This window comes from Saimiri boliviensis, chromosome 11, assembly GCF_048565385.1.
Source record: "Saimiri boliviensis isolate mSaiBol1 chromosome 11, mSaiBol1.pri, whole genome shotgun sequence".
Lineage (NCBI taxonomy): Eukaryota > Metazoa > Chordata > Mammalia > Primates > Cebidae > Saimiri > Saimiri boliviensis.
In genome coordinates, this window is record NC_133459.1 from 75,716,680 (window position 1) to 75,743,617 (window position 26,938).

The following is a 26,938-nucleotide window of genomic DNA, read 5'->3' on the forward strand; positions in this document are numbered from 1 at the left end:
TATTGATTATTTTAAACAATGTTATTTCATAATTATGAAGTCACACTTGTTTCATCAGACTCTGTATGAGAATGTTTGGTCTCCATAAGACCTATATTTATGGTGTAGAGAACAGAGCAACTGCAGAAGCATTGTGATCCAATATAAAACTTTATCATTAAAATAAAAAAAGGCCAGGTGTGGTGGCTCATGCCTGTAATCCCAGCACTTTGGGAGGTTGAGGCAGGTGTATCAACTGAGGTCAGGAGTTTGAGACCAGCCTGGACAACACGGTGAAACCCCATCTCTACTAAAAATCCAAAAATTAGCTGAGCATGTTGGCGGGCACCTGTAATCCCAGCACTCTTTGAGACAGGCAGGCGGATCACAAGGTCAGGAGAACAAGACTTTCCTGGCCAACATGGCGAAATCCTGTCTCTACTAAAAATACGAAAATTAGCCAGGTGTGGTGTTATGTACCTGTAATCCCAGCTACTCGGGAGGCTGAGTCAGGAGAATTGCTTGAACCCAGGAGGTGGAGGTTGCAGTGAGCCAACATCGCGCCGTTGCACTCCAGCCTGGATGACAAAAGCAAAACTCCGTTTCAAAAAAATAAATGAAATTAAAAACAAAGGCTAAGAAATTTATCTTTTCTCCATGTACCAATGTAGGGAAACAGACAGTTTTGTCATGAATAAAGTGAAAATACTTGTGTTTTAATTAAAGTGTTTGGATGATATCATCAAGGATGATATAAACTTATATTGATGTATATGCATCATTCCTATTCAGACATGACCTGAACCTCCCTTCTCATCACTTCTTCAAAAGGTTTCAGATATATGGCTGGGTACAGTGGCTCATGCCTGTAATCCCAGCACTTCGGGAGACTGAGGCGGGCAGATTACCTGAGGTCAGGAGTTTGAGACCAGCCTGGCCAACATGGTGAAGTCCTGTCCCTACTAAAAATATAAAAATTAGCCAGGTGTGGTGGCACACACCTGTAATCCCAGCTACTTGGGAGGCTGAGGCAGGATAATTGCTTGAACCCAGGAGGTGGAGGTTACAGTGAGCCAAGATCACACCACTGCACTCCAGTCTGGGCAACCAAGCGAGACTCAATTTCAAAAAAAAAAAAAGGATTCAGGTATATTTAATCAAGGAGAGGGATGCCACTTGGATACCACCATAGTCACCAGGTGGAAGTCACCTGGATATGAAAACAGATTCTTAGTTTTGGACTTAAAACATATAGGTTTATTTTAGAATAATTATATATGCTATAAATGTATACAGTTATACTTTTAGAATTATTAAACATATAAACTGAAATATATTAATAATCAAAGCATACAAACATGAGGGAACCTCCCTAGCTAGGATACGGGGTTAGAGTGCAATGGGAAACGAGCGCAGCATCTCAATCTCATTTTCTGTTTTGTCATTATCTGCCATACTCCGTTGTCTCATGCATCTTCTTTGATCCCACTATCTGAACTTAATGTTTTGCACTTTAAACATATCTCTCTGAAATCTTATGTATGTTTAAAATACTTCTCTGCAAACATCTCATTGTCCTATTGTTAAACCTTATAGGGCTTTGCAGGAAATCTTTATAAATTCACTTTGTTAATCTTTCTAAACTAACTGTTCTTATGCTGCTTTTGACTTCTGTTTTTTCTGCAGTGTTTCTTCCTCTGTCCTGTATTCTCTGACACTTTATCCTGCCACTTCTTCCCCCTTGATCTCTTTCTCTTCTTATGCCACTGATATCTTTGATCAGGCTGCACAAGCTCTTCTGTCTGCTGAGGTTCTTTCTTTGGCTTTTTCTGTATCTGAACAGTGAAAACCCTTCAGTAACCTTCATCACCTGGGCAGGGAAGGACTGTATTCTACTACAGAGAAGAAAAACAGCCTTCCTTCTATGACACTTTTTATTCTTTACTTAAAAGCCACAGCAAAGCAACTGGTACATCAAATATGTCTTTTATGTGAGTCACAGAAGCCTTTCACAAAGTACATTTATATATAGGAAATTACAGAACTTTTATAATTTGCTATGTTTGAAATGATACCATGGTACCTGAATATAGAGAAGCACTTTGAATTAGAAAGCACTTGAAATATATGACTTTCAGAACTTTGCTAATTCTTATTTAATAATAGCTCGGTGTGAGAATTGTCCCCGGAATTTTACAAAGGTCCAACAAAATAATGTGGTAGAAGATGAAGATGGATAATAAATGTTAAAGCAGTTATATATTCAGTCTGTTAAAACAAATCCCAAAATCTTAGCAGCTCAAAAGAACAAACATGACCTTACACAGATTGTGAGGGCCGGTAATTCAGGAATGGCTTAGTCTGGTGATTCTCTCCTTAAGTTGCTGTCATGAAGGCCTGATTGGGGTTGGAAGATTTGCTTCTAAGATTTTCTCATTCACATTTCTGTTGTCAGAAGGCCTTAGTCCCTTGCTGGCCATTGGCAAGAGACTTTAGTTCCTACCAACCAGACCTCTCAATAGGGCTGCCTGAGTGTCTTTTAAGATATAGCAGCTGGCCAAGCATGGTGGGTCATGCTTGTAATCATGGCACTTTGGAAGGCTGAGGCAGGAGAAATGTTGGCGCCCAGAAGTGTGATAACAGCCTGGGCAACATAATAAGACCCTGTCTCCATGAAAGGAAAAAAAAACAAAAACAAAAAACATGGCAGCTGGCTTCCTCTGGGATAAATAATCCAAGAAATAGCAAGGTAAAAGACACAATGTCTTTTATAACCTATATGTGAAAATGTTACCGCTTCTGCCACTGGTAATACAGACCACACAACATGGTGGCACACAACATGGGAGGGGATTACACAGGATGTAAGTAACAGGAGATGGAAATGGGAACATTTGGGGTTGGCTCAGTGGATGGATACCATGGCAGGGAATCATAAAAAAATTATCCATACATAATTACTTTTTTTTTGAGACAAGATTTCTATTTCTCTCTCAACTAAGCTAGAATGCAGTGGTGCTCATTGCAGTCTCTAATTCCTGGGCTCAAGTGATTCTCCTGCCTCAGCCTTTTGAATAGCTGGGGCTACAAGCATGTGCCACCACACCTGGCTTACTTTTATTGTTTAGTAGAGATGAGGTCTTGCTGTGTTTCCCAGGCTGGTCTTGAACTCCTGTCCCCAAGTGATCCTCCCACCTCAGCCTCCCAAAGTTCTGGGATTGCAGGCTGGAGCCAACGCACCTCACTGACATTTTAATTTTAAATGGATGAATGTACTTTCTTTGGCCTATCTTTTGATAGAGTATCAAGGCCTTTAGTTGGGAGTATGGATTCACTTGGTATTTCTAGGTATCTTTGTGACATAAACTAAACCCCTAAATTACCAGTCCCCAACTTTTTTGGCACCAGGGGACAGTTTTGGGGAAGACAGTTTTTCCATGGATGGTGGGGGGGAATGGGCGTGGTAGATAGTTTTCGGATGAAACTGGGCCACCACAGATGATCAGGCATTCGAGTCTTAGATACTCATAAGGAGTGCACAACCAGATTCCTCACGTGAACAGTTCATAATAGGGTTTGCTCTCCTATGAGAATCATTTTTTTTTCTTTTTTTTTTTTTTTCAGATGGAGTTTCGCTCTTGTTGCCCAGGCTGGAGTGCAATGGTGCGATCTTGGCTCACTGCAATCTCGGCTCACCACAACCTCCGCCTCCCAGGTTCAAGCCATTCTCCTGCCTCAGCCTCCTCAGTAGCTGGGATTACAGGTATGCACCACCATGCCCGGCTAATTTTGTATTTTTAGTAGAGACGGGGCTTCTCCGTGTTGGTCAGACTGGTCTCGAACTTCCGATCTCAAGTGATCCACTCAACTCAGCCTCCCAAAGTGCTGGGATTACAGGCGTGAGCCACCACAAGAGGCTGCACTCCTGTGAGACTCTAATGCCATCGCTGATCTGACAAGAGGCAGAGCTCAGGTGTTAAATGTGCACTGGCCTGCCTTCACCTCCTGCTGCGTGACCTAGGCTTCCACAACCCCTGCCCTAAATCATCATCTGGAATTTCAAGTTTTCCTTAATTTTAAAGGAGGGAAAAGGTACATGAAAAACATTGACTGCGGAATCTCCCTAGATTTGTATAAATTTATACTTAGTCTTTTACATTTGTCTTCTCCACACCTAGCTTGGTGGTAATTTTTGTAAGCTATTTGCCTTTATCAAGTCTTTATAAAGCATTCAACTCAGCTTTTATAAAAAACTATAACTTTATTTTTGCTTTTATAATTTCTTTTTTTGAAATGGAGTCTCAGTCTGTCACCCAGGCTGGAATGCAATGGCATGATCTCAGCTCACTGCAGTCTCAACCTCCCGGGTTCAAACAATTCTCCTGCCTCAGCCTCCTGAGTAGCTGGGATTACAGTTGTGTGCCACCATGCCCAGCTAATTTTTGCGTTTTTAGTAGAGACGGGTTTTTGCCATGATGGCCAGGCTGGTCTCGAACTCCTGACCTCAGGTGATATGCCTACCTTGGCCTCCCAAAGTGCTGGGATTATAGGTGTGAGCCACTGCACCTGGCCTATAATTTCATTTGTAAAATGTTTACTTTGTATAATTTCAAAACCATGCAGCTGACATAGAATAAACCCAATCATTTGTAATAAGTATACAAGTAATGCTTATACAAACTGGCAAATCTTGGATTTTTATAATCTCAAACTTGGCATGTCAAAACTGAGCTCCTTACCACCCCTGCCTAAACCTCCTCTTCCCACAATCTTCCCTAAACTGAGTAAATTACAACTCCATTCTTCCAGATCAAAGACCAAAAACCACATTTCCTCACACTTCACATTCAGTTACCAAAATCCTACCAGTTCTACCTAAAAAGGCACCAAGGAAAAAAAAACCTATTAGGCATTTCTCACTACCAGTCCCTTCACAGTTACCCAAGCTGGAATGCAGTGGTCCTCACTGCAAATCCCCATTCCTCATTCTGATCCTTGTGGAAGACTCCTAATTTGATCTCCCTGCTTCTTCTCTTGCCTCATTTAGTGTATATGCTGCACATAAGCTAGAGTAAACATGTCAGATTATGTCACTACTTTGTTCAAAACCTACCAAAGGCCACCCATGTTAGAGTAAAAGCCAAAATCTTTACAATGCTGTACAAAAGGAGGCTGGGCACAGTGGCTCATGCCTGTAATCCCTACTCTTTGGGAGGCAGAAGTGGGAGGATCCTTTAGCCCAGGAGTTTGAGACCAGCCTAGGCAACATAATAAGACCCTATTTCTATAAAAAGTAAAATACTAGCCAGGTGTGTTGGTGCATGCCTGTATTCCCAGCTACTCAGAGAAGCTGAGGTAGGAGGATCGCTTGAAATCAGAAGTTAGAGGCTGCAGTAAGCTGTGATTGCATCACTGCACTCCAGCCTGGGTCTCTTAAAAACAAATAAAAAGGCCAGGCATGGTGGCTCATGCCTGTAGTCTCAAAACTTTGGGAGGCTGAGGTTGGCAGATCACCTGATGTCAGGAATTCGAGACCAACCTGGCCAATATGGTAAAACTCCATCTCCACTAAAAATACAAACATTAGCTGGGCATGGTAGTGGGCACCTATAATCCCAGCTACTCAGCAGGCTGAGGCAGGAGAATTGCTTAAACCGGGAGACAGAGGTTGCAGTGAGCTGAGATCGCACCGCTGCACTCCAGCCTGGGCGACAGAACAAGACTTCATCTCAAAAAAAAAAAAAAAAAAAAAAAAAATCCTACACAGTCTGTCTCCTGCTCTTCACTGCACCTTCTATTACTTCACCCCTCACTCAGCTTTACCCACACAAGCCTGGTTCTTCCTAGAACATGTCAGATAAAATCCTTCTCTGGGCCTTTCTATCTATCCCTGAACCACTCTTCCTCCAAATATTTGCATCCCCACATATTTACATAGCCTACTCCTCACTTTTCTCAAGCTTTTACTCATATAAGGCTTTCCTTAGCCACTCTCTTTAGTATTACAACAGCCACTCAGCCTGCCCCAGCTTTCTCTACTTTCCTACTCTAATTTTTTTTTTTCTTCGCTCTTGTTACCCAGGCTGGAGTGCAATGGCGCGATCTCGGCTCACTGCAACCTCCGCCTCCTGGGTTCAGGCAATTCTCCTGCCTCAACCTCCTGAGTAGCTGGGATTACAGGCACGTGCCACCATGCCCAGCTAATGTTTTTGTTGTTTTTGTTGTTGTTGTTGTTGTTGTTGTTTTTGTATTTTTAGTAGAGACGGGATTTCATCATGTTGACCAGGATGGTCTCGATCTCTTGACCTCGTGATCCACCCGCCTCGGCCTCCCAAAGTGCTGGGATTACAGGCTTGAGCCACCGCACCCAGCTTCCTGCTCTGGTTTTATCCATACTGCCATATGGCATGTCACTAGATACTACATAGTTCATTTCTTTGCTTATTGTCTGCCTTCTTTCACTAGAATGTATATTCCATAATGGCAGGGATTTTTGTTTTGTCACTGCTGTGTCCTCAGCATCTAGAACTGAGTATCTGTTAAATGCAGGCGTCCCCAAACTACGGCCCCGCGGGCCGCATGTGGCCCCCTGAGGCCATTTATCCGGTCCCCCGCCGCACTTCAGGAAGGGGCACCTCTTTCACTGGTGGTCAGTGAGAGAAGCACAGTATGTGTCGGCCCTCCAACGGTCTGAGGGACAGTGAACTGGCCCCCTGTGTAAAAAGTTTGGGGATGCCTGGTTAAATGAATGAATGAATGATGAATTGGTGGGAAAATAAGCAGGCCTTGCATGCTGTGAGTAGCTATCAGTGTTCTACAGAGAGAATGGAGAGCTCTGTTTAATCGATGAGTCTGTTGGGTGGATATAAAAAATTAGAAAGCGTCTACCCATTTATTTATGTATTACTATTTTTTGCTGGGATTATAGGTGTGAGCCACCGTGCCCGGCCAACTCACTTCTTTAAATCACAGAAATAAATATGTAATTATAAATTGATATGTACAGGAGCCAGGCATGGTGGCTCACAATTGTAATCTCGGCACTTTGCAAGGCCAAGGTGGAGCATCACTTGAAGTCAAGAGTTCAAGACCAGCCTGACCAACATGGTGAAACCTCGTCTCTACTAAAAATACAAAAATTAGCCAGGTGTGGTGGTGCATGCCTGTAATCCCAGCTACTCAGGAAACTGAGGCAGAAGAATCGTTTGAACCTGGGAGGCAAAGACTGCAGTGAAGTGAGATCACACCACTGCACTCCAGCCTGGGCAACAGAGCGAGACTCCGTGTCCAAATAAATAAATAAATAAATAAATAAATATTTATAGGGAGGAAAAAGGTGGGATGAAAGGTGAGGTGCAAGGTATGGAGAAAGGTAGGGTGCAAGGAAGCCTTCTCTGAGGAAGCAGCATTTCAGAAGAGATCTAGAGGATATGTTGAAATTAGATGAAGGGGAAAGTGGGAGAAAGGAGTTCGGGCAGGGAACAGCTCATGCAAAGGCCCTGCAGCCAGAATGCCCATAGAAACTTTCATGAACCGAAGAAAGCCAAGGTGACAGCATCAAAGAGAACACGGGCACAAGCAAGACTACCAAGACCACTTATCAGTATCTGTATTTTGGTACATCTAAATAATTTGAATTACCAGTTTTGAACTTTTCTATAATTGAGGAATGAATGGCTTACCTCCTTAAAAGACTTTCCATCCTGAGTAAATAGTGTGGGGATGGGACTAGGGAACAGAGTTATATTTAAGAGCAGAAGGCTTTTATGTTTTTTATTTTATGTATTTATTTATTTACTTACTTACTTTGAGATGAAGTCTCACTCTGTAGACCAGGCTGGAGTGCAGTGGCTGGATCTCAACTCACTGCAACCTCTGCCTCCCTGGTCTCTGTTCGAGCAATTCTCCTGCCTAAGCCTCCCTTGTAGCTGGGATTGCAGGCACCCACCACCACGGCCGGCTAATTGTTTCTATTTTAAGTAGAGACAGGGTTTCATCATGTTGGCCAGGCTGGTTGCAAACTCTTGACCTGAGGTGATCCACCCACCTCTGCCTCCCAAAGTGCTGGGATTTCAGGCGTCAGCCACTGTGCCTAGACTTTTTTTTTTTTTTTTTTTGGAGACAGTGTCTCACTCTGTCACTCAGACTAGAGTGCAGTGGTGCGATCTCGGCTCACTGCAACCTCTGCCTCCTAGGTTCAAGCGATTCTCCTGCCTCAGCCTCCCGAGTAACTGAGATTACAGGTGCGTGCCACCACAGCCGGCTAATTTTTTGTATTTTTAGTAGAGACTGGCTCTTGCCATGTTGGCCAGGCTGGTGTTGAACTCCTGCCCTCACGTGATCCACCCGCCTCGGCCTCCAAAAGTGCTGGGTTTATAGCCGTAAGCCAACTCGCCCTGCCTAGAATTCCTTTTCAACATCGCTTAAATATAACCTGAGCACTGCTCTCTGCTCAGGGCCTGAAGTTGGATGTGGTTACCTTTATCCCTTGTTTAGACGGATGTCATTTAGATATTTTTTTCAAGTGCAGTGAAGAATTAAAGATCTCCTCCACCAAAAAATGCTCCGAGTGTGCATTTTGGGTTTTAATGTTGTCTGCTGGGTTTGACAGGCTGGCGGTCCAAGTTGAAAGAGATCTGTGGGTGCCTAATATTCAAAGATGCCCTATGAAACTTTAGAAAGACCAGACATGGTTTGCCTTCAATTAAGAAAAATGTGGAATATAAATATATTTGTACTTATACAAATATATTCCTTTTTTCCTTCTCCTCTGCCTTCTTCTCTTTCTTTTCTTTTCTTTCTTTTTCATCTCTCCTTTTAGAGTTAAAAGACTGGAGCTAAGAAAAGGAGAGCAATAGACAGATGAAGTGTTCCCGGATTGCGGCCCCACGCTCTTGGTAATAAAGGAAAACTTGGCCAAAGGTCAATGCTTATGGTAGTAGAAGATAATGTAGTGGCTTGGCTTCTTGACTGGAAACTAGGACGGGTATAGTATTTGAGAGAAGGGGGCCCCAGAGCAAATGGGTTGCGGGTAGGGGGAGCCAGCTCCAGCAGGGCAATGAAGCCCATTTCAGCCTCATTCCTTTCCCACGGTGGGGGCAGCCTTCCTTCCCCGGGCCTGGCTGGAGGTGGAGGCGGGCCCAAGGTTAGGGGGTCAGCTTGCGCACCTAGGGCCGGGAGACAGTCACATTTTGGCGGAAAGTTGGCAGCCACGGTCCCCCTCCCCTGCTTTTCTCCACGACTCTCCACCCGCCTCCGGGTGATACAACGGAGGTGGGGGGTTGGGGGAACTGGCCTTGTGTTTTGGAACAGCTGCAGCCGGCGCTGGGCCCGCCTGGAATGCGGGAGCAGGCTGCGCACCAGGACTTTTATGGAAACTTGCTGCTGGAGACGGCGGCGGCGGCCAGAGGACTCCCAGCGGCTGGAGCAGAAGAGTTAGCGGCCAGAGCTCCCAGACCCCTACCCACAGCCGGGCAGGACGCGCACTGTCTCTCCGCGCAAAAGGAGGACCTTCGCCAGTCACTGGCTCCTGGAGGGTGAGAAGAGTTGGGGGAACGTGGGCTGGGGGGAGTGGAGACGGAGGTGTCGGGTCCCCTGGCTGGGACCAGGGCGGGGGCGGGGGCTGCCGAGAGGCGCCGGGGTCCGCGGCTTCTGGCGGTGCTCTGCTGCAGTCCAGTAGCGCGCCGGGCGCCATCCAGCTGTGGCTCCGCGCTGGCCCCGTCCGGAGCCGCGTCCTGCGGGCTCGGCGGGGTGCCGACCAGGGGCTGCCTGGGTGTCTGAAAGCGTCAGCCGGCCTCCGGCTTCTGGTTGCGAAGCCCTTGCCCTGCTCCCTGCTCCCTGACAGCTGAGTTTCGGGTGCGTTCCCCACTGTAGGGAGGGAGCCCTCCGTGCCCTCTGTGAACGGAGTGGGTGCCGGTCACTCGACTGAGCCCTTAGAGTCCTAACGGGGGAAGTTCAGTGCCGTCCTCCCTCTCCCGCCCCCAACGCGCCCCCGCCGCGATCTCTGTCTCTGCGGCAGAGCCAGTTAACAAATCCTTTCTGTTGATCATCAGTGGTCAATTAAAAAAAAAAAAAGAAATCCTTTCTGATCGGTCCCTATGGAACATGGGGAGAAATATGATTTAACAGCGTACTCCCCCGTCCCCCTCATATCCCCGCACTCATGTCTCCAGACGGTTTTTTTCGTGATTCTGCCCGGGGTGGGATGCTAGGGGTTGAGCAACTAGAGCTGGAAGTTTACGTAGTTTACGTGAGTGAAGACTGTAGTCACCTCTTGAAAACTCCCCTAGACCATTCCAACTATTGTTAACTCTAAAACGTTCTACAAATGTATTAGCATTGACATTTGTACAGAAAATGACGAAGTTGAGAGGTTATAGTTGGTTACTGCAGTGACTTAGAGATGTTCATTTTATAGTTATTAAAGGCCACAACGTGAACAAAGTTGGCAGAGAGATAACAAGGTAAAAATAGCATAAAGATATGTCCTAACAAAGTGTCCTTGGTAAAGAGACGGGTAGAGAAAATAAGCCATAATAAAGAAATTAGTTCTCTGACCAAAGAAACGGGAACATCATTTATCGTTAAATTTTGTTAATGAAATCATGTAGCAACGGTCCATTGGCCTGCGAGTCACAACATAACTATGTCTTAGGTAATGTGATTAAATAAACTTAAGTATTTATACCATCTTAGTCACACGTTATTGAGTGGACCACACAATTTCCCCAGCTAATATTATCCTTTTACAGATTAAATTGCTGCAGTAAGAAAACTTTGTCTCGAATTCTTTTGGGTTTGGGGTAATGTTAAGAAAAAATGCATAATTAATCAAATGAGAAAAAGGTTTTTTGGGGGAGGTATAATTTGTGTAAGTAAACTTTGATTAACCAATGTAGCTATTTAATTTTTTTCTTCCTTACAGCTATTAGCACCATATTTTTGCAGATATTTTATATTTTGACGAATGTTTCTGGGGAGCAATTTAAAGAAAAATGCATGCAATTATGTAGTTTATTTGCAACAATTCCCTTAAAGAGTTCTAAGCTAAAACCACAACAAAATTTTTTTAAATCCAGTTTTCCTTATTATAGTTACAGTGTAATCCAGTTCTAATAGAAGATTCACACTTTAAAATCCATTTTGAATTGAAATGAAATGAATAGCAATTTTTCCTGCTCACCTTAAAATGGAATTTGTGCTATTTTTGAAAATTTGACATGTAAGACTGATCATTGTCAAAATGTATGTCATCTTGAGATGACTATATTTAGCATCAACAAAGGAATGCATTATCTAGGTTTTTGAACAGTATTTTTCCCTTGAAACTTCACTTGAAGTATTTAGGTTAGGGTTTCATTTTTGAGTAGAATGAAAACTAAATGCGCATATTTGGAAGAGATTAATCAGGGATTTAGATTGCTTAGAATCTGAGTGGCCTATAATGACATACTTCATTTATTAAAAAAAATAATAATAACTTATCTTTGAAATACCCTAAAAGACAAAAAAGACAGAAAAAAGGAGATTATTTAAATATGAGAGTTGTACACACCTATATGAAAGAAAATGATGCAGTGAATGTGTAAAAGTATGTAACAGATAGGTAAAAGTCTAAACGTTTTTATACAGGAGAGGACTATTAGTCTATTTTATAGTTATTTAGGCCACACACACAGAACACATTGGTAGTTTATAAATTGGAGAGAAAATGATTTATAACATTCTTAACAATTTCACATATTTCTGTTCTTGTTTAGTTAACTATGGTCCATATCACCTGTATAGCTTGTTTCATGTTCTCTTTCTGGGTTGATAATTGCATAGTTACGTATTACATACACTTGAAATGGCTACATTTTCTTTTTCTGTTTAAATATTCAGTGTATAGTTTGGCTTGGAGTAGTTTACTTTCTATACTCTAGGGTGGATGAACTTGCACCCAGAAATCCACCTTAAATTTCAGTGTAATCTGTATTATAATGTTAATATACCATATTATATTTATGGTTAAAAATTATGGAGAATGGAGAAAGGGGCTCTTACAATCCAACACCCTTACTGTTAGGATTTCTATGTATTTTCTTTTATTCTTTTTCCCATGCATAGAACTCTTTCTTTTTTCATTGACATATCTCAATAAACAACACGTGAAAGCATCCCATGCAGTGTCTGCCATCCAGTAAGTGTTCAACAGGTGATTCGTTTTCTTCCTCCTTTATTTACTTCTTGACGTCTCTTCCTTTTTACTCTCAGATTAGAAGACAAGCAGATTGGCGCTCTATGTGAGGTTTCGAGGTTGGTGAAATTCACTTCTCACCTTCCATCCTGTGCTTATTCCCTTTTATTTCCCTTTGACACTGCTTCACGTTTTCTGGCCAAAACAGGCCTCCCCTTTGACCCTTTCAATTTTCTCAGTGTTGTCTATTCATTTAGACTAAGGTCAGAAGTTAACAATCAAAAAGACACTTTTTACTTCTGGATCGCCAAGTGTGAAAATAAATGAAAAAAAAAATTAAAAAAAGAATTAAAAAGTAAAAACCAGAAAGAGACTTTTGGGACTGAGCCTGGTGGCTCATGCCTGTAATCTCAGCACTTTAAGAGCTGAGGCGAGAGGATCCCTTGAGCCCAGAAGTTCGAGACCAGCCCTGGCAGCATAGTGAGAACCCCCATCTCTACAAAAAATTTAAAAATTAGCTAGACATGGTGGTGCATGCCTGTAGTCCCAGCGACCTGGGAGGCTGAGGTGGCAGGATCACATGAGCTCAGGAGGCTGAGGCTGATGTACACCTTGTTCACACCACTGCCTCCAACCTAAGTGACAGAGTGAGGCTGTGTGTCAAAAAAAAAAAAAAAAAAAAGACACTTCTAGCCACAAATATATTTAAAAATTGATACATTTTACATTAAAATATGGATTTGCATCCTCTCTTGAAAAACTGGAAAATCTGGGCAAAATCTGGCTTCGTTTTTTTAAAGAAATTATTTATTTTTATTTCAATAGCTTTAGGGGTACCTAAGTGATTTTTGGTTATGTGGATGAATTGTAAAACGGTGAAGTCTGTCTGGGCTTATAGTATACTTGTCACCCAAATAGTGTACATTGTACCCAAAGGTTCACACATTTTTTTTTTTTTTTTAAGACGGGGTTTCACCATGTTGGTCAGGCTGGTCTTGAACTCCTGACCTCAGGTGATCCGCCCGCCTTGGCCTCCAAAGTGCTTGGATTACAGGTGTGAGCCACCACGCCTGGCCCAAGGTTCACATTTTTTCATAGGAACAATATACTGGAACTAAATAGTGGCTGCCCCACAGACAGGCAGGTCACATGCTCTGCATTTGACATAGTCTCTGAGATTCCCTATTGTTTTAAACAAGTCATACATATACTCATTTACATTGCCTGTCAATTATATTATATAACATTACCTTACCTGACGTTTATATTACCTGACCTTGAACACTTGAGTATGCAGTCCCCAATCTAAATATTAGGGCAAGTATATCTGATGCATGATACGATGGAAAGTCTGCTACACTTAGCAATAGGAACTGGGACTTTAAACATTGTAGATATTGGTTAGCAAACCTCTTAAATAATGTGATCATGGGAGTGGGAGAAGAGGTTAGCATTCATTGACACTAATTGTTTTTGTCGATTAGAGCTGGAAGGGACCATATCAGATGTTGCTAACCAACACAAATAAAATACTTTCACTGGTAGGATTTTAGAAAGCATAGGGAAGATAGTTCTGCTAAAGAAATATTTCCTAGGATTTCGTAAATAAGTTTTTTTTTTTTTTTTTTTGAGACAGTGTCTTGCTCTGTCACCCAGGCTGGTGTGCAATGGCATGATCATGGTTCACCACAGCTTCTACCTCCTGGGCTCAAGCGATCCATCCTCTTACCTCAGCCTCCTGAGTAGCTAGGAATACAGACATGTACCACCATGCCTGGCTAATTTTTTGAATTTTTTTGTGGAGACAGAGCCTCACTGTGTTGCCCATCTTTGTCTCAAACTCATGGTTTCAAGCATTCCTCTTGCCTCAGCCTCCCAAAGTGCTGGGATTACAGGTGTGAGCTACAGCGCTCAGTCCCAAAGTCAGATTTAAACCAAATACTTTCACCTGAGAAGGCTCATCAAGTGATTATTGTGACCCAGCACAAAGTCTGGCTGTATCGTCCAGCTTCTTGCAGAACAGCTAATTGTTTTTTTGTTTGTTTTTTTTTTTTTGAGACGGAGTTTCACTCTTGTTACCCAGGCTGGAATGCAATGGCATGATCTCAGCTCACCACAACCTCCGCCTCCTGGGTTCAAGCAATTCTCCTGTCTCAGCCTCCTGAGTAGCTGGGATTACAGGCATGTGCCACCATGCCCAGCTAATTTTTTTGTATTTTTAGTAGAGATGGGGTTTCACCATGTTGACCAGGATGGTCTCGATCTCTTGACCTCGCGATCCACCCGCCTCGGCCTCCCAAAGTGCTGGGATTACAGGCTTGAGCCACCGCGCCCGGCCTTTTTTGTTTCTTATCCTCTGACTCTCACTTGGGTTCATTCTTGACTATATTCCTCTCCTCTTCTCTACCCTTCCAAATCAAATTGGCCAAAGCTCTTGCAATAGTGCCCCCACTACAGTGTAAGTTCCATCGAGACAGGAACTTTGACTTTTTGTTCACTTTCATCTCCCCAAGCTTAGGATAGTGCCTGGCACAAAGTAGAAGTGTAATAAATATTTGTTAAATAAATAATGAGTTAACATGTCCTGTCAATTCCACTTCTAAAATGTCTCTTCCAGCTTTTCATTCCTAATGCCAATGTCCTAATTCAGGTTCATTTTCTGACTTAAACATGATAAGGATCTTCTTATACTAAGATCATTGTACTTGTCCTCCTTCCACTGGTCTTTCCCCATTAAACTCCATTCTCTACATTGCTGTAAGAATTTCTTTTTCTTATCTTTCTGGAATACGTCTTTGATTAAGGCATGCTCCTTTGCTGGCTCCCTATTGCTTATAGTATTATTACATAGTATCTAAATATTTTATTAATATGGCACACAGTATTCTTTCTAGTCTGTGCCCAGCCTGTCTTTCTAGTTTTGCCATAGGTTGACTGGACTTTTTTTTTTTTTAAGATGAGGTTTCACCTTGTTGGTCAGGCTGGTCTTGAACTCCCGTCTCAGGTGATCTGCCCGCCTTGGCCTCCAAAGTGCTTGGGTTACAGGTGTGAACCACCACGCCCAGCCAACTGGACAGTTTTATAGCTCCCCAAATTTGCAATGGGTCATCAGGTGTTGTTATATTTGTTCATTTTGGTTCTTTTTCCTGGATACCTTTACCATCTTTCCCACTTTGTGAAATTCTACTTATCTGTCAAAGTCTATAATTCAAATGCCATTATCTCCATGAAACCTTCTTTAACCCATCATCTTCCTTAACCACACCATAGTATTTTCCATGTTTCTATAGCCTGGTTATAATACTGCTGTTATAGCCTTTACTACATCGTATAACAATTAGGACATCTATTTCTTTCACCAAAGCTGTTTGATTCACAAGGGCTAGCTCTTATTTGTTTTGTATCCCATTGCCAGGCATACTTTTTGGCATTCAGAAGATTCTCCTTCTCACAAAAATAATGTATTGTAAATACAGACCTAATCTGTCAAATTTGAAAAAAAAAAACTGCAGCTTTTTGGATAAATCATGTGTAGGTTTATTAATATTGCAATATTCCCTCTGAAACCTGTGATGGATACATAGTTGTCTTCATTTAACATGAATTAGGATGGCAGTACTAAACCCTTTATCATGCCAGCCTTATCTATTATGACTAAACTCTTAGAATCACCTATTCAACCTTATCTTTTGATCACTGTTTTCTCTCTAATTTTATTCTTGATAACAATTCAATTGACTTGTCTGGGATTTTAGATACGTAGGAGGTGTAATGGACTGAATTGTTATTGTTGCTGCTGCCCCTTTAGGGTGACCAAGGACATTGCATCTGCCTGCTAAAACAAGAAAAATCACTACCTACCATTAGATGAAGAAAGGCTGTTAAGATTCCAGGTACAAAATCTTTTGGCTTTCGGGTCACTGAGTATAGGAATTAAGTCATTAAGCCCATCTCCATTTAGCATTCTAAAATACAGTGGCATTCTAAAATACATTTCTAGAATGAGAACTTGACATGACTCATTAGGATGCTTTTCCTGTAATTCAGCAAATCTCAAAATATGGTCTTAGAACCCCTGGGAGTCCTCAATACCATTTAGGGGTCCATAAAGTTCTTCCTTTTCCAACTACATATTAGTATAAGGTAAAGTTTTATATAGAGACTTCAATCAAAACACAACCACCATAGTTTGAATGTAGAAGCAGATATGAGAATGCATTTTTCTTTTATTAAGCCAGAAACCAGAGATTAGCAAAAATGTAAAACGATTTTCCTCTTCTTACTAATTATTTTTATGTTTACAAATAATGGTTTGTTATTGTTACTTTAAATGACTTATAAGTATATAGTTGAATATTTTGTTTTAATTTCTAATATATTAAAGATCTATAGTATTAATCCATATAAACAAAACCTATATTATAACCAAACTCTTAGAACCAAATGTTCAACCTTATCTTTTGGTCACTGTTTTCTCTTTAATCTTATTCTTCATAAGGATTCAGTGGACTTGCCTGGGATCTTAGATACTTAGACGGTGCAATGGAGCTGAACTTTTGTGTTGTAGTATGTTCTTGGCCACTTTAAAGGTCCTTAAGATCCTCAATAATGGGCCCAGATTTTTGGTCCTGAGCACCAAAAGTTTGAGACCCACTTTTGTAATACGTAGCCTTTCTTTTACTGGTGGCATTTTCTTTAACATCACAGAGCTTATTTTTATTATATTTAGAGATGGTGTCTCACTATGTTGCCCAAACTAGATTCAAACTCCTGGGATCAAATGAGCTTTCCACCTCAGTCCTCTCCAGGAGTGCACCCAGCTAAAGCTAATTTTTATGTGTGTTTACACACTTTCAGGTGTTACCTAAATAAAGCCTTTTCTAATCTAAAAATGTAAGCCTTATTATATTTTTTAATAATTATATTTTATCTCATCTAGATCATAAACTCCATGAGAACAGATATTTTATCCTATTCATTATTAGTTATGTAGTAGCCTATACTGTACCTAGCACATTACAGAAAAATGTTCAATAAATGTTCCTTGAACAGTATCAATTTTCACTAATTTATCTTTTTCTGTTTATTCTTAGTTCTATCATACTCATCACTTTAAATTTATAAACTATATGAAAACCACCTAGTTTATGGCATACAGTTGTTAGTTTTCTCCCTTCTTTATTCAGTTTAGAGGTTCCTGAACTTTCCTTTAATGTATTGTAGTTTTTTTAAAAAAATCCTTAAATTTTATTTATACATGTAACTTTTCATTACTTTATTAATGAGTTCATCAAATGAGAGTTTACCAGTTTTCTTAAGACATCTGTAAGATGTGTCATGCTGAAATAGGTGTTGCACAAAATAAATGAAACAGACTTTTTATTGTCTAATACAGTGGAAAAAGCTGATAATTGTTGAAGCTTGGTATGGGTGTATGGAGGTGCATTATATTAGTCTCTTTTGGTTTGTATGCCTGAATTTTTCCATAATAAAAAAGTAAACAGGCCGGGCGCGGTGGCTCAAACCTGTAATCCCAGCACTTTGGGAGGCCAAGGTGGGTGGATCACGAGGTCGAGAGATCGAGACCATCCTGGTCAACATGGTGAAACCCTGTCTCTACTAAAAATACAAAAAACTAGCTGGGCGTGGTGGCGCGTGCCTGTAATCCCAGCTACTTAGGAGGCTGAGGCAGGAGAATTGCCTGAGCCCAGGAGGCGGAGGTTGCAGTGAGCCGAGATCGCGCCATTGCACTCCAGCCTGGGTAACGAGCGAAACTCCGTCTCAAAATAAATAAATAAATAAATAAATAAATAAATAAATAAGTAAACAAAAAAGATAGATTAGACTGATATGTCTGAGATGTTTACCAGTATTAAAATTTTAAAGTTTATGCCAGATATACCAAGAAACCTAAGCACATTTAGAGGTCTTAGAGACTGAAGGAGAAAAAACAATCATGTTTAGGGTGAAGTGGAGAAAAATCACCATTTCGATTATAATTAGTTTGGGAAAATACCTCCTTGGTAAAGAAATGACTTAAGAAAGGTCTTGGAGATAGAAAAAGGCTACTAAATAGATTTGTCCAGGTGGAAGACTGAAAAAATGGGGATAAGACAAAGGAAACTGGAGAGTCTGAGGGTCTGCAGAAGGCCTGTCAAGCCCAGGTGAGAATCTGAGTTCTGACCCATGATGCCCTACACAGTTAATATCCTCAGAGTTGGAGTGATACACTAGAGTTAAGGAGCACAGAGAGGTGGAGATTGCAGTAGTTGAATAGAGAACCTAAGTGGGCCTGGATGAGGGCAGGAAGAATGGTGGGCTGTTATCCTATCAGAAAAAATGAAAGAAAAAAAAAAAAGAGAAATGAAAACAATCATGGCTAGAAGTTGTTCTGGAACTTTTAAAACCTATTTTTACCCGTAATGTATACTTAAATTATTATTCTATTCTAATATAATGTGTATCAGTTAAGAGTTTTGAAGAAACTACATTAAAGTAGCTGCCCTATAGCAATTGACCCTAACTATGTCATCCTCTTGGATTCCAGTTCCTATTGAACAGATTGAATAATTTGAAAATATTTATCAGGATTTTAAAAAAAAGAAAACCAGTAAAGTGAATACTTTGAATTTTATAGCTTCTCATTTTATAACTTTATTAGTAAAAAGTATAGTGATACAGGGCCGGGCACGGCGGCTCACGCCTATAATCCTAGCACTTTGGGAGGCCGAGGCGGGTGGATCATGAGGTCAAGAGATCGAGACCATCCTGGTCAACATAGTGAAACCCTGTCTCTACTAAAAATACAAAAATTAGCTGGCTATGGTGGCCCTCATCTGTAGTACCAGCTACTCAGGAGGCTGAGGGAGGAGATTTGCTTGAACTCAGGAGGCGGAGGTTGTGGTGAGCCGAGATCGCGCCATTGTACTCCAGCCTGGGTAACAAGAGCGAAACTCTTATCTAAAAAAAAAAAAAAAAAGTATAGTGATACATATGAATACTAAATAATTTCTGGCAAGCATAATTTTATGAAATTGAAGGAGCAGCTGGGGCCTTTTGCTAAATAAAGCAGCAAAATTGAGTTTATAGACTGGTAACTGAAATGTTGACTGAGAAGGTATGTATGCATGAAATTGGGAAGACTGACCAGCCATGGGCAATATGACAAAACCTCATCTCTACAAAAAACACAGAAATTAGCTGTGTGTGATGGTGTGTGTCTGTAGTCCCAGTTACTCAGGCAGCTGAGGTGGGATGATTGCTTGAGCCCAGGAGGTCGAAGCTGCTGTGAGCCATGATTGCACTGCTCTCCAGCCTAGGCGACAGAGTGAGATCCTGTCAAGAAAGAAAAGAAGTGGGAGGAGATCATAAGTCAAAGATTAAATTGATATTTGAAATTTTAATTTTTTATTTATTTTTTGAGACAGAGTCTCACTCTTTCACCCATGCTGGAGTAAAGTGGTGCAATCCTGGCTCAATGCAACCTCCACCTGCCAGGTTCAAGCGATTCTCCTCCCTCAGCCTCCCTAGTAGCTGAGATAACAGGCATCTACCACCATACTCAGCTTATTTTTGTATTTTTAGTAGAGACGGGGTTTCTTTAAAATATAGTATAGACAGTTTATTGAGAGAATAAAAAGTCTAATCAAGGCTTTTGTTGAAAGTTTTTGCAAAGAGACATTAATAGCACGAGAACAGAGACCGTATCTGTGTTCAGTGTTATATTTCTCAGTTCCTAGTAGAGTGCCTGGCATATGCTTAATAAATACTTATGTAATAAGTGGCATGTTGTATTTATATCATATCCCTGCATAATGATAAGCCTAATGATAGTCATACATTATATCCAGATAATCCTTATCTGTTCATAAAGTGATTCACCTTGAAGCTGGCAAGATTTACCTATTGAGGGCTGGGCATGGTGGCTCAACGCTTGTAATCCCAGCACTTTCGGAGGCCAAAGTGGGAGGATTACTTGGGCCCAGAAGTTGAGGACCAGCCTGGGCAACATAGTGAAACTCTGTCTCTACAAAAAAAAACCCCGAAACTTAGCTGGGTATGGTGATACATGCCTGTAGTACCACATAGGAGGCCGAGGCAGGAGGTGCTATGGATATAATGGTGTACGAAACACAGTCACCACTCTCAAAGACCTCACTTTCTGGTAGAGGATGTTTTCAGGAGAGCGAGTCATTACTGTACATTGTGGTAAGTGCTACAGTTAGGGTAAGCATGGGATGCTGTGTAAGCACACAGGAGAAGCACTTAACCTAGTCTTGTGGAATCAAGAAAGGCTTCCTGGAGAAAGTGACAATCTAAGAATTAAAGGATAAATAGGAGTTAGCTGAGTGATAAGAGAATGAGAATAGCATTAAGCTGAGGGAGTCAGCTCTGCAAAGGCTTGAGTTGTGCCATTGTTACAGTATGGATGATAGAGTGGGAGGGAGGGGTAAAGAGAGGTGAGGTTACAGAAGTAATTTAATCTACTAAAGTGTATTAAATCACAGAAGAAAAAGTGGAGAGTGAGAAGAAAAGGGCAAAGACTGAAACCTGGGGGCAAACAACATCTAAGAGGTAGAAAGAGGTAGAGAAGCTCTCAAAGGAACTAGAGAAGGAATGGCCAGAGACATGAAAACAGAGAGGAAGAATTATAGTGTCATGAAACCAAGCAAGGAGGATTTCAGGAAGAAAGGAGTGACTGAGAGTATCAGATGTAGCCGCGAAGTTCAGAAAAAGGGAACTGTTCATTTTATTTGTCAATATAATGAGAAAGGCATTATTAGGCCCATTTTACATATAAAACTGAAGTTCACAGAAGTTAACTAGCTCATCAAATCACATATCTAATAATTAACCTAAACAGAGACTCTAATCCAAGTTTTCTGGCTCTAACTCCAGTACTCCTTCCATCATCAGTATCTTCTTATTATTCGTAAAAAAATCAACAGTTAATTAAATAATTACCATGAGGATATATTTCCTTCCTTTCCTCCCTCCCTCCCTTCCTTCTTTCTTTCTTTCCTTTTTTTTCATGGAATCTTGCTTTTGTCACCCAGGCTGGAGTGCAATGGCACGATCTCGGCTCACTGCAACCTCTGCCTTCTGGTTCAAGCAATTCTCCTGTCTCAGCCTCCTGAGTAGCTGGGGTTACAGATGCACACTACCCCACCCAGCTAATTTTTGTATTTTTAGTAGAGATGGGGTTTCATCATGTTGGCCAGGCTGGTCTCCAACTCCTGACCTCCTGATCCACCTGCCTCAGACTCCCAAAGTGCTGGGATTACAGGTGTGAGCCACTGTGCCTGGCCTAATTGAATATTTTCTACAAAAGTTATAAGTACAAAGTTCTAGTAGAATATTTTGGGAGATTTCAAATTATTTTTGTATTAACATCAAAATTTAAAATATATGTGTTTGGAATTTTTATGAGGGGTTTATGAAAAGTTATGATAAGGTTCAACCTGTATATGTCATTTGTTCTAAGGTTATTTTTTGTTTGTTTGGTTTCTGTTTTGAGACAGGGTCTTCACTGTTGCCCAGGGTGTAGTGCAGTGGTTCAATCATAACTCACTGCAACTTTGAACTCATGGGCTCAAGTGATCCTCTTCCCTCAGCCTCCCAAGTAGCTGGGACTATAGGGGCATGCCACCACACCCAGACTGTTATTTTTTTTAATTGTAGAGATGGGGTCTTGCTATGTTGTCCAGGCTGGTCTCCAACTCCTGGCCTCAAGTGATTCTGCTGCTTCAGCCTGGATTACAACAAGTGCGAGCCACAATACCTGGCCTGGAAATGATTTTTAGAGAAGGTTTGGTAATAGTATTTACCTTGAAGGGTTGTTGTGGGAAATAAATGACAATGCTTATTAACTACTTGGCACATTACCAGGCACACAGTAAAGACTCAACAAATGTTAACTTGGGTTATCTTCATCATTAATTTTATTCATGTTTTGTGACTAAAGGATGTTTTAGTGAAATAGTGGGTTTAGATAGGACAATACAATTAATGACTAGGGAACAGAGTTTTCCTGTGAAGTTAATTGACCAAACAGAGTAAAATTCATACTTTTTATCCTTGTGTTAGCTCAGATAGGCAAATGAGTTAGCAACTGAAATGCACTGTTGTTTCTACCAAGGCAGTGTCATACTTCTTTTTAATTAACAATAAAGGAATCTTATATGTATTTACAATGTCCACTTAATTTTGAAGTTTTTTCTTCAACATAAAAATATTTAAGAGGTGTGAAGGCAGGGCGCGGTGGCTCAAACCTGTAATCCCAGCACTTTGGGAGGCCGAGGCGGGTGAATCACGAGGTCAAGAGATCGAGACCAACGTGGTCAACATGGTGAAACCCCGTCTCTACTAAAAATAGAAAAAATTAGCTGTGCATGGTGGCACGTGCCTGTAATTCCAGCTACTCAGGAGGCTGAGGCAGGAGAATTGCCTGAACCCAGGAGGCGGAGGTTGCGATGAGCCGAGATCGCGTCATTGCACTCCAGCCTGGGTAACAAGAGCGAAACTCCGTCTCAAAAAAAAAGAAGAAAACCAAAAGTTGGCTAGAAAATTCCAAAAGAAAAAAATCAAAGTAAGATAAAACAAACCTAAAATAAATATTTAGATTATAGGCCTAATAATTACATTAAATGTTAATGAACTACATGCTGCAATTAAAAAAAAATAGATTTTTATCAGAATTGATTTTTTTAAAAAGCAAGGGCCAATCATATGCTTTGTCCAAGACATATACTTTACATATGAAAACATAGAGTGAAAGTAAATTGCTAGAAAATTATTATATACCAAGCAAACTGTAAACCTAAGAAAGTTGGGGGCCAGGTGCAGTGGCTCATGCCTGTAGTTCTAGAACTTCTGGAGGCCGAGGTGGGAGAATTGCTTGAGCCCAGGGTTTCAAAATCAGTCTAAGCAACACAGTAAGATCCCATCTCTATAGGAAAAAAAAAAAAAAAAAAAAAAAAAAGCTGGGCATGGTGGTGCATGCCTGTAGTTCCAGCTACTTAGAAGACTGAGGAAGGAGGATTGCTTGAGCCCAGGTGTTCAAGAGTGCAGTGAGCTGTCATTGTGCCACTGCACTTCAGCCGAGGAGACACAACAAGATGCTCTCTCTAAATAAATAAATAAAAAGAAAGTTGGTGTGACTATTTTAATATAAGTTTAAGACAACGAGGTAAGAAGAGAGAAATTTCATACTAGCAGGCCAGGCACAGTGGCTCACACCAGCATTTTGGGAGGCCAAGGCAGGCGGATCACTTGAGGTCAGGAGTTCGAGACCAGCCTGGCTGACATGGTGAAAGCCTGTCTCTACAGAAAACACACAAAAAATTAGCTATGCTTGCTGGTGTGCTGCCTGTAATCCCACCTATTCAGGAGGCTAAGGCTGGAGAATTGCTTGAACCTGGGAGGCAGAGGTTGTAGTGAGCTGAGATTGCACCACTGCCCTCCAGCCTGGGGTGATAGTGAGACTCTGTCTCAAAAACAAAAACAAAAAAACATACTACTGAAAGGGTCAATTCAAAAAGAAGATATAATCTTAATGTGTATGCAATTAAACCTGAAATTACATAAAACAAAAACACCAGAATTAAAGGGAGAAAAAAAATTCTGGCCAGGCCCAATGGCTCATGCCTGTAATCCTAGTGCTTTGGGAGGCCGAGTTGGGTGTATCACTTGAGGTCAGAAGTTCAAGACCAGCTTGGCCAACATGGTGAAACCCTGTCTCTACTAAAAATGCAAAAATTAGCTGAGCTTGGTGGCACAGGTCAGGTCTGTAATCCCAGCTACGCGGGAGGCTGAGGCAGGAGAATTGCTTGAACCTGGGAGGTGGAGGTTTCAGTGAGCTGAGACTGTGCCATTGCACTCCAGCCTGGGCTACAGAGCGAGACTCTGTCTTTAAAAAAAAAAAAATCTACATAGATCTACATAGTTGAAGATTGATAGAACTAGCCAAAAATTAGTAAAAATACAGATCTAAAACATGATCAACTACCTTAGTATTTATAGACTAATAAACTCAATAATTGCGGAATACACATTCTTTTCAAGTGAACTTGATATGTTCATCAAGCTATTGGGGATCAACAACTTTCAGGGATCTTGTAACATCATACACCTTATATTTTCTATACCGCGAATCTTGGGGAAAAGAGCTAAAGGTTATCACAATTTATTACTTGCTTGGATTATATTAGTATGTTTTGAGGGGCAATTAACTGCTATTTCTATTTATAAAAATACATAATATATTAAAAATAATTAGAAATTATTATACAATATTAAATTTTTTTTCAGGTACAAAAATATACAGAGCTTCATAATCAGCCCAAGACCACATAGAGCAAACATGAATGATATTTCCCAAAAGGCTGAGGTAAGTCTCAAAAGCAAAAAAAAATAAAAGAAGGAAATGTAGAGTTGACTGTAGAATTGCTGAAAGGACAATCATTTGGTGGAAAGGTTATATTTAGGAGTTTATAATTAATAACATAATGGCAAGATGTAAAACAAGAGCTACAATTCAGCAGCTGGTCTTGAGCTAGTATTTTCATTTGGATTCTAGGAAATTCTATGAAGCATGAGTACTAAATTTGTGAATGATAGTGAAGTGGATGTGATACCTAGCATTCTGAGTAGAATTTTAAATGTTTTGTTCTTGATAACTCTTAGAAATTATTAGTTTGGTATTAAAACAAAGTTCGACCTATACTCACAGGAGAAAGCACTCTTAGGTAAGGATCCTTTTTAGTGCCTTAGTTTTTTGTTTGTTGTTTTTTTTTAATTTTTAGCTTTTTTCTAGTTCTTGACTGTAGATACTGAGAGTTGCAGTAAGATGACCTCAGTTGCTGATACCTCAGAATTATAAAGTCAACCTGTAAATGGCCAATGATACATAATAGTTTACAAAATATAGGCTGGGTGTGCCACAGATTAAGTAAGCAATTGCCATTATCACTAGGAAAAAGAGTTTGGCGTTCTGAGGCAAACATTTTATTTACTGAAATTTCATTGAGAGATCAGCGTAATTTTCAAAGTGATGAAATAATTTGCTTTCCTGGTTTTAGAGTGGAGGAAAATAATTTCTTCAGTCTTCTACCAGATTCCCAGTCTTTGGGAAGCTCTGTTGCCATATGGAACTTCTCTTAGAGCCCACCCTATGTAGAATGATACAGCCTTCTTACACATTTTTCATGTGCTTTGAGGAAGTTATAGATGGGAAGTAATAGTAACAACATAAATCACTGCTTGTGCACACAGACCATGGTGTACCTCAGCCAGAAAGAAGGATTAAAGGACTGGCCTTCAGTTTTGCTTATATTAGATACAGGAACCAGGAAGGGTGTAAAATGTGAATTAGGGTTTGAACTTTAAAGCTTAAACTTTTGGTTTTCAGCATCACCAAATTTATTGAAATTAGTTTTGGTATCTTTTTAGCAAGTGATATCAAATCTGAATCTTTAATAATGGAGTTAGACAATAAAATACAGTTATTTTTAGTTAGAATTCAGAATTTGATTTTTATATTTTACTGACTTTCAGCTTCAGTGGAATGCTACCCACAAAATGGACTTCATTACTATATAACAGTGAAACTTCTACTCTCATATTTTTTGTAATGTGATTTTTCATAGTTAGGTTTTAGAAAGTATCTAATCAGATTGTGATGGTCAAGTAAAGGGTACAAACATTTCTGTTTTCTGTTTCAATGCATATTTTTTATATTGCTTATTCTTATCTCTCTTTATCTAATTTTTCCTATTGTTTTTGTTAACTTTCTTTTCTTTATTTTCTTCTAATGAAGATTCTGCTTTCTTCATCTAAACCTGTCCCAAAAACCTATGTACCAAAACTTGGCAAGGGTGATGTAAAGGATAAGTTTGAAGCCATGCAGAGAGCCAGGGAAGAAAGAAATCAAAGGAGATCTAGAGACGAAAAGCAAAGAAGAAAAGAACAATATATTAGAGAGAGAGAATGGAACAGGAGAAAGCAGGAGGTTATTTTATTTTACTTTATTCTCATGAAAATATTCATTTTCATTTTTTAATTTAAATTTTATTTACTCACGTTAACCACATTTCATATTAACTATAACTAAAATACTTTTCTGTATTTGTAACCTAATTTAAACTCTGCATATAATATGATTTAGTCTAATTTTTGGACATGTGCTCACATCAATTTGTTTAACCATCTAGATTAAAGAAATGCTTGCTTCTGATGATGAGGAGGACGCGTCTTCTAAAGTAGAAAAGGCTTATGTTCCAAAACTGACAGGTAAGAAGCTTGAGGGGTAAATTGTCAATTAAATTGCAAAATACAAATATAGCAAAGTATCAAACTTTTTTTCATATGTTCTTAGGGACTGTTAAGGGTAGATTTGCTGAAATGGAGAAACAAAGACAAGAGGAACAAAGGAAGAGAACGGAGGAGGAACGAAAACGCAGAATTGAGCAGGATATGCTAGAAAAGAGGAAAATACAGCGTGAATTAGCGAAAAGGGCTGAGCAGGTATCACTAAAGATTAAGTTGGTATTTGTTTCTGAAACTAACTGTGCAAAGTGAAACTAATCAGTATGTTGCCTCATTAAAATATTTCAATATAACATAAACCTATTAAGCAGCAGCTAATCATCCAAGCATGGTGGCTCACATCTGTAATCTCAGCACTTTGGGAGGCCAGCGTAGGTGGATCGCTTCCACATCAGCCCAGGCAACATGGCAAAATCCCTTCTCTACAAAAAATACAAAAATTAGCTGGGCATGGTG

At 40.4% G+C, this 26,938-nt stretch overlaps 2 protein-coding genes across 7 annotated transcripts in view; both read left to right on the plus strand.

Annotated features, from left to right (window-relative positions):
- The window catches only part of MIGA1 (mitoguardin 1), a 93,505-nt gene extending 84,636 nt beyond the window's left edge, over positions 1 to 8,869 (plus strand). Inside the window, exon 18 of one of the 2 annotated variants that reach the window (XR_012512460.1) lies at positions 3,604 to 3,641. The gene's annotated coding sequence lies outside the window, so the exon portion shown is untranslated. Of the gene's footprint in view, positions 1 to 3,603; positions 3,642 to 8,800 lie in introns of those variants that run through there. The other variant, XM_074381053.1, reaches the window with a different exon arrangement.
- A 442-nt stretch (positions 8,870 to 9,311) lies between these two features.
- The window catches only part of NEXN (nexilin F-actin binding protein), a 45,687-nt gene continuing 28,060 nt past the window's right edge, over positions 9,312 to 26,938 (plus strand). Inside the window, exons 1-6 of one of the 5 annotated variants that reach the window (XM_074381040.1) lie at positions 9,425 to 9,515; positions 15,966 to 16,050; positions 24,467 to 24,545; positions 25,974 to 26,165; positions 26,368 to 26,446; positions 26,532 to 26,680. In XM_074381040.1, coding sequence (XP_074237141.1) covers positions 24,519 to 24,545; positions 25,974 to 26,165; positions 26,368 to 26,446; positions 26,532 to 26,680 — 447 coding nt within the window. In that variant the 5' untranslated portion in view covers positions 9,425 to 9,515; positions 15,966 to 16,050; positions 24,467 to 24,518. Of the gene's footprint in view, positions 9,516 to 9,758; positions 12,277 to 15,965; positions 16,051 to 24,466; positions 24,546 to 25,973; positions 26,166 to 26,367; positions 26,447 to 26,531; positions 26,681 to 26,938 lie in introns of those variants that run through there. The other 4 variants (XM_074381041.1, XM_010347340.3, XM_010347360.3 and 1 more) reach the window with 4 other exon arrangements.